The following is an 11,673-nucleotide window of genomic DNA, read 5'->3' as shown; positions in this document are numbered from 1 at the left end:
CTGGAATAGGCTTCCCAGAGAGGTGGTGCTCTCACCTTCCCTGGAGATCTTCAAGAGGAGACTGGATAGGCACCTGGCTGGGGTCTTATGACCCCTGCCACCCCCAGTGCTCCTTCCTGCCCATGGCAGGGGGCTGGACTAGATGATCTGTCTAGGTCCCTTCCGACTCATGTATTCTGTGAGTCTATGATACCCATCAGGAGGGGTACCCACCAGAAGGGGTACACTCCTCAAAAAAGGTTTGAAGCCCCTTGATCTAATAGGTGGCATTCTTCCCTTAGCACTGAACTCAAAACTGAAGTATGAGTATACACGGAGCTCTGCGCTGAGTGGAGGTGAGATGGTTCCCAAAGCATCCAGTCTGTGTATTGTAGTAGAAGGAGGATTGATATCTACTATATGGATAGAATTTGTGTGAAGCCGTCGTAGAACTGAATGGGAATTGTGGACATGTATCTGGAGGCAGAATTCACTGTTATAATCACTCTCCTAATAACAGAAGGGATTTGGTAGCAATGCCAATGACAAATTGGCAAACGGAAGGGTGGATTTATAAGAGGAAAAGCAACCTGGGGGGTTCAGTGGGGGAGTAAGTGGGTGCAATATAAAGTATGATAAGGACTTCAGTGTGTGACTTATACCAACTCATATCCATTGACTGCTTAGCTGATTATTTTCCCCCACCTCTGTGACATTATTCTTCTCATAAGAAACTAGCTGTTTTTGTTTAGGCCTTAGATGGAAATCTAACGATCCTACTAATATCCTCTGCTTTATGTCCCTCAACCTTGACGATATAATACTGCTGATAGTGCCATTTGTACTAGTTGGCATTGGGCAAAATGTATTTTGCAGCTCATCAATCCTGCATCTCAAATGAACAGACGGTTTACTGCAGGTTTAGCTTCAGGCATTCCCTCTCTTTTTGGGCTCAGTAACCTCCTGAATTCTGGGCCGTCGGCTGTGCAAGGAATGACCGAGATTAGATCGAGGAAACATTCCTGTGCGTCAATCATAGCATCAGGAATTACTACTAAAGTAACCATTCTCTGTTTTGCTTTTGCAGCTTCTCTGCTTCTAATTCTTGTGTCCAGTTTGCCTTTTGAGAAGTGTAATACAGTTTTACATTAGTAGCCTACATCCTCATCTAAAGCATGATTTCATGTCAGGAAGACGGAAACTCAAGGAAATAACTCACCCAATTAAAGCCATGAGAGATTATTTTCCGTTATTACCCATATCTGTTAATAAAATAGTTATAAATATTGCATAGATGGCACACTAGATTTGTTTGAAATACTGTATAGGTGTTTAAATGTCCCTCTTAAACAAACACATGGGCCAGATCTGGTTCCAACAGTTGTCAGTGGGAATTGTGTGGGAGGTCCCTTTCTGAGCAATGATCCTGTATTTTACAAAATCCCGCTCATCCTCTCTGTAGAGCTCTTTGTTTACTGAATTTGCCCTCAAAGTACGGATGCAAGCTAAAGGTCTGGGAGAGTGCTGGGTGAATTCCTCAATAAAAGCATTCCCAGACATTTGCATGAATAAAACAACTTTGCTATGATAAGGCATCGTCATCTTTAAATCAATTCTCATCCAGCTACCAGATAAGCCTTTTCCCATTCTCATTTATGAGAACGTTCATAGACAATGAAAATCTTGCGACTATCTGTAAACAGGTGCATTTATCTGTTCCCACAGATTTGCCCTATTGCTTGAAATACAAGATGGACTTTTACTTAAATGTGCGTGTGTGTGTGTACACACATAAACATGAATTTAAGAAAAAGTCCCTACAGATATGGCTTTTATATGCCCCATAGGGACTATGTACTTGTGTCCATTTTTGCTATTTTCTTTTTTCTTAAATCACAAGTCAAAAAATGTGGGTGCATCTCATTGGCTTCAGGATCCCAGTTTAAGCATAGGAGTAGGCACAGGAGAATAGTTTCTCTACTCCCACAGTATTATTCTCATCACAGCTCAGTGATGTACTTAGGATTGACACTCAGCTCAATGTGAAGAGGATCAGACCTTCTATCGTCTTTTGTGTGTGTGAATGTCATGCGCATCGTTGACTGCATGGGAAATAAACAATGATATAATCCCATTGAAATTCTTGAACTCTGCTCTTGATCTTGAAGCCAATTGAGTTGCAGCAGCGAGTACAGTGATTAGAAGATGAAAAGTACTGTACAAGTGTACTTATTAGTTTGAACTCTTAGTTTGTAGAGACTTGGTTTAGAAATCAGGATGACATTTTGCCAGTGAAACAAAAGATGAAATAATAATAATTATAAAGCAATCAGTAGGCAAAACATAGCAAGCCTGTGATTTAGGGAAATGAGGTTACTAAGCTTTCTAGCTCTGTAACATTTCATCTGAAAGCTGAAACCATTTGTCAGGTTTTTCAGACTGGAGTGCATGGCTCAACAAACAGAATGCCAAATTCCACCCTACATTTTCAGCTCCCAAAGAGCAGTTTACTCTAGAGTTTGTAACATCTAAAGGTTACTTTATCAATACAGCCAAGAAAGCTGAATAGGAGTTGCAAACACAGTATAGAATACTTTTATTTATATGCAATGAGTATTTTGACCAGCTCAGCTGAAATAAGTGGTGGGAAATATAAGTATTCAAGTGAAGAAAACTGAGATTAAGAGCTGTTTGCTGTTTCAGAGACTTCAAAGTTCATTCATCTAAATATGCTGCTATTAGTATTACCATTTTGGTTTCATTGCTGTGTTGTGGTTTCTGCAGACTTTTTAGGAATGGAAGCATGCTGGGTACAGTCCAATTGCAACATATTCCCGGGGCTCCTCTGAGGATTGAGAAGCAGCAGTGGAAAGAAATGTCATTGATGCTGCTTATCAGTGGGTACGTCTACACAACACGCTACTGCAGAGTAGCAATGAGATATTGCTCAGTAGCTTGTTGCTACCATACAGTAACATTGCTGGGCACTAACATCAACGGTACTGCATAGTAGTAATGAGTAGGCAGCATAAGGGTACCACAAAGAGGAGGGAGGACTTTGTTCATACATCTGATATGACCTAGGCAACACCAGTGAATGCTACTTGCTGGGTGCCTCTACATGTGGAAATGCCCCAGGATGGGTTTACTCTAGAGCAATTTACTTTAGAATAAAGCATCTACACATGCAGGGAAGAGGGAGCAGATTTGCTGCTCATGGCAGCAGTCTGCTCCCACCCCCACTGGCCCTGCACTGGCCTCCTGCTGCAGCCAGGGGGAGCTCTAGCCTCCCCCTGGGTGCTAACACCAGGGCTGGCAGGGAACACAGGGTTAGGAGATAGCTGTTTCCTGGCGGGGGGCTGGGAGATTGCTCCCTACCCCTGGGAGCTGCCTTCTGTGGGGGTGGGCTCTGGGGGTGGACCCTGGCTATGGACAATGTCCCCCTGCCAAAGCAGTAGGGATCTCCCATCCTCAGCTCTGCAACCTCAAAGCTGGGACAATTGCGGGAGCTCCTGGGGAAAGGGAGCAATCTCCTGCACTGTGCTGCCCAGCCGACTGGGAGCACATTTGCTTCCAGGCAGTCATCTACACATGCTATACTGTGCAGTAATTACTCCCAAGTAAATTTACTATTTGTACTTACAGGTAGCAAATTTACCCTGGATAAGAGCAAATCACTGTACAGTAAGCATTTGCAGTCTGGTGATGCTTACTGCACAGTAATTTGCTCTGATCTCGAGTCAAGCATCTCATGTAGATGGGCTTGCTGTCCACTACATCTTGATCTTAACTAGAAGAAGAGCATGATTCAATCTCTGCTCCCATTCAGTCCTTCTGCTTATCAGTGCAAGAGTGCCATGAATGATGCCAAATGATCCCTCCTATAGTGGGATGGACAGCATTAATGTGATGCATACAACCAACTGCAATGCCATTATGCCTTGAGAACTCCTGGTGGAAGATCTGATTTGCAGCTGTGACCTAGAAGTGAAAAGTGCATGCCATTCCAGATCAGTAAATCATCCCTTCTCAATTATGCTGCAGTGCATAATATGAATGTGTCCACAAAAAGACAAATGATAGTGTAAAAATGGCATACCTCGGACACTGATTTTCACTTGATTGGCCATGTGGAATGTTATGCAACAGCATACACTGCAGCCAGACCTTCCTCCTCTATGAATTGTGCTTCAAAATACTTTCTTTTCGCGGTTTACAATTGTAAGCCTTATCAAGCACAATTATGATTCTGTGCAGTAGATTGCAATGGTGCATAGACCACCCCCCTGACAGCTTGTTAGCCCTTAGTCAACAGAATTCACTCCATATTTGCTTTGGTTTTATGGATCATTGATAATTACCCCGATGATCAATAAGTATTCAGCCCTAGTACTCAGCTACTTTTCTGTGCTCTCAAGTTTTACGTTTCACTGAACATGACACGTATACAAATAAAGGACAACAATGGAAGACAGTCTTTCTTGTGCACATAAAATAGGAAACAAGTGCTGACTATGGGTCATTTAAAGCTCCTTATCTCCTAAACAGAACTTTTACCACGGAAATGATCCAGGAAGGCTTGTTCTCACCACAGAAGTCATTAGAGTGCCACAGAAGATTGCAAAGGCAGCTTTCCTTCCTCAGTGTAATAGTATCTATATGTTATCTGTGGGAGGCGGGCTAGAAGTAAACCATGAAATACTCATTAACTCCAGGAGGAAATCTTAGTGACTTTACATTTTTTTCTAACTGGAGATCACAAGTTTAATGACATACTTCCCAACAGGGATACAAGAAATATGGAAGGGATATGAGAAAGAGAGAGAGACCCAGAGCATTTCAGTTAGTACAAAAGTAGTATATGTTGCTGGAGTCTATTATTCCTTATTTTCCTCATAATGCAGCCTTACATAGAGGGATGTCCTCTTTACAGCTTCTCAATCAGCTGCTGTTCTGTTTGATGATACAATGGATAGACTCACATGAATACACACAAACCCAAGGAGCTGGATTCTGACCTCTGATCCTCCTGTCCCATTGTTTCAATCAGGAGTCTAATCATTTCAAAATCATGAGTCAGGCCCTCTGAAATCATGAATCTGGCTTAAAAAACATGAGATCTCAATTTGGAACACTTGCCTTCTGGTTTCTGAGTTGTCCTGGAGCACTTGTATCACATTTCCAGGCACTTGTCTGCAATTCTGTGTGCTAGACCTACTTGGTCGAGGCAGTTATAAGCTGTGATAGGAACTTTGCAGGTGGGTAAATGGAGCCTGAGAGAGGCAGAGTCAGAGAGAATCGATAGCAGAAATAGGTCTAGTACACAGGAAACCTGGTACCCAGTTGTCATCTCGAAGGACACTCTCTTTTTTACCTTACACTTTCCTGTTAGTTGCTTTTCTTGCTTGCTCTTGGGGTGTGAAAATTGAGTCTTCATACATGTGCGGTGTAGATCTCATGCTGTAATTTATGCAATCTGGTGTGTACAAAGATGCAATCTAGCACATTTATAAAGCCTGGAAGTGGATTAAAAGGACCGTATCTTGGTTTTCACATACTTGGTTGCAAGCCATATACCTGCTACTAAGTTCTCTGCCTTCAAGGCCTGTCTGTCTGTACTACAGACGTTCAGCACAGATGGTGAGGTGCTGCTCTCCTGACTACCTCTGAAATATTAAATAACCATGTGTGTGCTTGCGTGCGTATGTATAATTGTCGTCCTTGTTTCATTTCTTGCTTGGTTCCTTTGGGCGCGCGTAAACCATTATCTGCGCTAAGGAAGCTTCAGTGCTCAGAATCAACCTTGGCACTAATGTTCCTGCTGTGTTTGTAAACTCCACATCATTCTTCATCTGCACTGGGCTCAATTTTTGGTTGTTTCCTTTGTAAGGTATTTAGTGTTGAGAACAGCGTGTTCTCCAAACACTCCTGCAATTGATCTGTACTTGCAATTCCCACTGGGTGAAATGACAGATGTATACATGGAACAGATGCAGGCAGGATTTATATGACCCAGAATGAGAGAAAGAAAAATACTGATGCATTTTATAATTGAGAACTGGTTCCAAAACTGCAGGAGGCAATCAGATCATATGGTGGGAAAAGCTTACTGTTTATTATGGCAATGGAAGAGGAACTTTGCATCACAGCTGCTTAGAGTTATTTTGGGTTTTTTTGTTTTTAATTGAGATATCAGTGTTGAGGTGGGAACCAAACATATGCAACTTTCCAATGCTATTACCTGTCAGGAGGTCAAAAACCATGTATGGCACTTCTAGAGCTAAGTTTTCAGAAGAGTTCAGGAGTTAGTGCCTCCCCACTGAGAACTGTTTTATGAATCTAGTCTCAGTTGTAGATGCTGAGAACTACTGAGAATCTGGCCTATGATGTCTAGAGAGAGACCTGAACCGAGACCCAAAAAGAGCCCCAAACATGGAGAAGTTCAAACCCTGATAGTATGTATGATAGCTGAGTGGTTTCTTTTTAGTATCCTATGAGAGCTGCCTGACTCCTGGGCCTAAGTACCATACTTTCTTGGGTATCGTATGCCCCTCAAATAAGAGAGACATTACTTTAGGGAAGGCAGAATGAAGAAAAAAATATCTTTTCAATTATGACTGCATAGAGCAGGGTCTGAGCCTAATCTTCAGCTCACTCACCCTCCATTTCCTGCTCAAGCAAAAGTCACAGTTTCACCCTTTCACTGCTGAATTGCCAGCAGGTTTTGGCTGCTCAGTTAAAAGCTGAAACAGTTGCTGCTGCTGAAGACTGGATTTCATGGGCAGAGCTAGGATTTTGAAAAGGGCTAAGGACTGTGAAATAGGAGGAGAGAGACCAGGAGCAGTAAACAGACAGGAATATTGCTGAAGCAAAATTAGCTTGATTAGTGGAACATCAACACTGTTAAAAAGGAGACAGGATTGTTAACATCTGCAGAGTGGAGAGCAATTAGCAGGAATAAGCTAAATTATAATGAATCATTAAGTCAATACAGTATATTGCATCATACGTGTACAATCCCTCGGTTTCTCTCTGAGACCAGTGACTGTTTCTTTTGCATCACATAGACCATCCAAGAATATTAGTTTAATTATTCATAAAAATCCAAGCATGACATAAATACTGTTGAGGCAGAGTGACTCATAACAACAAGGATCCATAAGATTATGTTTTGTAATTGTTTTCCTTATTGAACCAGCTTGCCTTGGTAGGTGGTATATTAATAAAAGACTAAACAGTGGTGACAGTAATTGTAAAAGCAGGTAGAAGGCTAAATTCTGCCCATAACACATATCATTACTGTATCATCCACTTTCTCTCTACCCCCACCCCCCATTTATTTGATTCATCCAGTTTGTTGCATTATGTTATCAACTTTAAAAGTCACATCTTTACGGCTCCAAATCATTGAAATCCATAACACTTGCATAGTCAATGAGATTTGTCACATGCCTAAAATCACACAAGCATAAACATCATGCTGAATCAGGGACTATGGTAGAAACTATTCCTTTACTTCATCACTTAGAACAATGTAGACCTGGTGCAATGCAAATGCTAAATACTATAATGAAGACATTTAATTAGCAGCAGCAAAGTTCACACACACTGCATGCAATAAAGGAGAGTTATCAAGCTTATACCTGTGAAGTTAACTTTCAGTAGGTAATCTTTATACAGCTTCTTGCCATCCAGATGCTTCATGGCATCACAGAGTTTGGTAGTGTTGGGGCATAGCGTTCGTTGCATTTTATGCAAGGCATGGGCCATTGCATACACAGCATTCACCACAAACATGATCTTGGATTCTTGCTCATAATTGGAGCTGTTGATTGTTATGTGTTTGTCACAAGTTTTTTTATGCACCTTTCTGTTCTGGAGATTGCATTGGAATTTTTGCTCCCAGAAATCCTTGAACCAGGGATTGCGTTTATTACTGTAAGGGTTAAGGCTTTGGAAGTACCTGTCAAAGTCTTTAACTGGGTGGGAGGCAAGTTCTAGGGTTATAGCTCCAGAAGCTATATGCTCATTACCCTTGACAATGCTCTCTTGCGCCCCCCACCCATCACTAGCAATCCACGTAAAGGAAACGTTGAATCGGTTGGCAGCAGCTATGAGCTCTCGAGAATCATCGCTTCGCATGAAGAGGACAACGACTCGTGCATTGGGTTTCTGGAGCAGCTCTCTGATCACACTATCATAGGACTTCCTGATGTTGGATCTGCCAACCTTCTCAGAGGTGGCAATGCAGATGTTTCGAAGGCGAGCCTCTTGTTCGAAAGCTTCTATCCCTGTCTCTCCGTAATCTCCTTCTGAGGCAACTGTTGACACATAGGTCCAGTTGAAGAACCGTAAGATCTCAGCCATTGCTTTTGCTTGATAGAAGTCAGGAGGCACCGTCCTTGCAAAATAGTCATAGCGGGACTTATCACTCAACTTGGCACTGGTGGAAGCATAGCTTATCTGAGGGATCTGGAATAGCCGAAGCAAATTTGCAACCTGGAGGGAAGTTGGGGGAAAACACATTTTAACAGAGAATATTATTTACAAGAGTGAATTAAGACAGGTTAAAGGCTGAATGAGGCCTGCTCTCATGAGGGTGACACCATTAAACCAGCAGACTAGTTGGCCCACAGCTCTCTGGACACCACTGTCTGATTGGAGCATAGCTATCTATCCAGCCTTGGTATTGATACCTCACTCAGACCTATGTGATTTGAGTGGCCTTTCCTTCCTTTTTATGATGTAGCCTCTCTAGGGCTCAGTGAAACTTTACTTGATATGCCCAGAGCAGCCCCAAATGAATGCATACAAAACCTTCACCTTTAAAGAAACTCTTCCAACCACACCTGTTTAGTGACACCCTCCATTTGAAATGAGTGACTGTCTTTTCCTTTCTGTGCTGTGTTGTGCTCTTTGTTCTGTATCTTTCTCATCTGAGCATCCCCGAGGCAGTGAACATGCTGTTTGCTGGGTATGGCTCAATTGTGGTACAATGCTCTGTTTACCTATAACATTTTATAAATAATAAATAACAACAGTAATACTGTAATTATACTGGCTGGGAGATTTAGGTTGTTGCATGTGCTATTTCCTTACCCATTACCTTTCCTCGTGCTAGTAGCTATTATGGGTAAATATGTTTGTATCTATCTAGTCAGATCATGCTGGTCATTATGAGGCGGTGTTACTCTTGGACTACATCTGAAAGCACAAAAGGAAAATTGTTAGCATTTCTTGCTTCATTGGGCAACTGCTATGGAATCTGGGCTGATCAAAATGTTAGAATAATGTTCTGAAAACAAATAACTCTAAGGCCAAGAGGTAAAAAAAGGCATAGATAATTTGCCCTTGAATTCTCCTCTGAAATATTTCAGGTGCAATGACTTCTGAGAATTGTAGTGGTGATTGGGAAATGAAAGGTAAGGTGGGGATACTCAGGCTAGCTTTATGGACAAGCCCAGATAACAGCAACAGTATATTTGGACCAGAATGAAGCTCAGTATCGGCTAACTCACTTTTCTTCTCTGGTCGCCTGTGACTGCAGTCTAAACAGATGGTTTATGAAACTTTGTTGTCTGGTATGGTAGACAGCCATACTTGGGGCAAGAATTAAATGAAAAATAGAAGCAACCCAAGTTTTAGAATCAACCTTAGCAACTGGACTCAGCCAATTAAGGGCAATGTTTTCAACCCAGGGTTTATGCAATTAGACCATGAAATCCATATGTAGCTACTTAAGTAATCTGATTCTTCCATTGTTGAAGTCAGTGGGAGTCAGTTGCAAAAGCTCAGCACCTTTGAAAATCAGGGAAAATGATCTATTAAATTCCTTCGAGTCTTGATCTTGCAAGAGACATAGGCACACACAGGACTTTACACAGTGAGCATGTCTACATATTGCCATATGGCAACGTTGTTACTGTGCCATGTTTTAGTACTTGCTATGCAGAAGTACTAAAACATGGCGCAGTAACCACCTGTACTGTGGCCTATGGGCAGTGCATGCTCAGATTCACCAGCTGTGTCACCATAGTGCCATGTTATAGCCAGGGAGCATGTGGCTATGGCAATGTAGCTGGTGAACACATGTAGACGCACATGGTCTCTACATCACTGTAGCACACCATACGGTGATGGAGTGTGTCGCTATATCTCCGCAGGGTGATGTGTAGACATGCCCAGTGTGATTAAGTGCCACTGACTTCAAGAGCAGGGTCATGAATGGGAGCACACACAGGTAAATTGGAGCCTAGGTTTTTGCAAGACAATGGCTTGTGGATGGATTGAGGAATTTAACTTTAGGAATATTCTAGTTTAGCTATATATACTTTGTATATACTCAGTTTGTTATGTACAAATGAAACAACTGGAAGTTTGTCACCTGCAAGTGCAATCCCAGCTGAGAACCCACTTCCCTTCACAGTCTTTGAGCTATTTCCATAAGCATCTAACATTGAACTATACAGTCTTGGCATAAATTCCTGGTTTAAGAGTCATCATTTTCACTCTTTCATTCTGTCGCATTCATAAGGCACAGGTAGTGAGTCTCTAGCTATAATTCTCAAGCAAGCTAAAAAGAGACAGAACTTTTTCCAAAGTTGTACCATCAAGGAGTGGTGACTCAGGCATAGATACTGAATATATGTGAATCTGTTTCTCCATCTATTCCTTGCCATTCAGTAATCTAGATGCTAGAAGGTAAAGTTTTGCAACACTTACACTCCTCAGAAACCACAGGTTCAAAGGTATTTTTTACCTTCCTGAGGTAGATATAGTGAATGTCAGTGCAATCTTAATGCTTTGTGCTCTTTCCATCCTGGGGAGGTATTCAGTATTCAGTTCTTTTTTTTGCTAAAGATGAGATTTGCTTTTGTGTCTTTGGCCAAAAATCTTCTCCCCTTCAGCGCTAACACGCTGTACACTAGTTGGTTGTATATATGCTCACATGTGAATCAGAACAAGATGTTCTGGCATGAGAGATGTTACAGTAGTGTTATCGTGTTTATTAGATGTAATTTTATTTTCGAAGGTGGGAGGGTTCATGTTACATTCGTTTGACAAGAAACCTCATCACATTGCCACATTTTCCTTTCTGAGACATTTTCATCTGAAAATACTATAGCATTTAATGAGACTTAAGGAATTTACCAGCCTAGCACCCCTTTGAGACAAGTAAGCACTAGAATTTCTATGCTACAGGTAAGTAAGTAAATTGTTCAGGATTTTACAGCAATTGCACAGCACAGCAGGTTTTCTAACATCTAGATCCTTGCTGTAACCCCGGTTGATCTGTCTTCCCTTAAGGAAACATGCACAGCTGCCAATATACCTTCTAGCCAGCTTGGAAAGAAATGCACTGTTTACTACACTTTCAGGGGCAACTGTAGGTCAGATTATGGTCAGTACATTTACCCATATTTGCAGTGAGAACATCTTAAATTATTTTTCCTGTTTGGTCTTTCCTGCTAGTTTTAAGAATCCAAAAATATTACACAAAAAAAGAAAAGCTGTGTTTAAAGGCATTAAGTTACACCAGTCTTGCAGAGCATTTTATATCAAATGAAAGCTCAGCTTCATGATCAGAGGTCAGGAAACAGACCTCGTGATAAGACGCTGAGAGCCATGGGACTCTTGAGCCTGGAAAAGTGCAGGCTCAGGGATGATCTGGTGGCCACCTGTAAGTTTACCAGG

General features: G+C 41.7%; 1 protein-coding gene across 1 annotated transcript in view; it reads right to left on the bottom strand.

The window, feature by feature from the left end:
* The window catches only part of GRM3 (glutamate metabotropic receptor 3), a 154,584-nt gene that overhangs the window by 39,088 nt on the left and 103,823 nt on the right, over positions 1 to 11,673 (bottom strand). Inside the window, exon 3 of the mRNA XM_019543654.1 lies at positions 7,623 to 8,478. Coding sequence (XP_019399199.1) covers positions 7,623 to 8,478 — 856 coding nt within the window. The remainder of the gene's footprint in view (positions 1 to 7,622; positions 8,479 to 11,673) is intronic.

This window comes from Crocodylus porosus, unplaced genomic scaffold (genome assembly GCF_001723895.1).
Source record: "Crocodylus porosus isolate Cpor-Errol unplaced genomic scaffold, CroPor_comp1, whole genome shotgun sequence".
Taxonomy (NCBI): domain Eukaryota; kingdom Metazoa; phylum Chordata; order Crocodylia; family Crocodylidae; genus Crocodylus; species Crocodylus porosus.
Note: the sequence above shows the minus strand (reverse complement) of the source record. Positions and strands in the feature narration are given on the sequence as shown.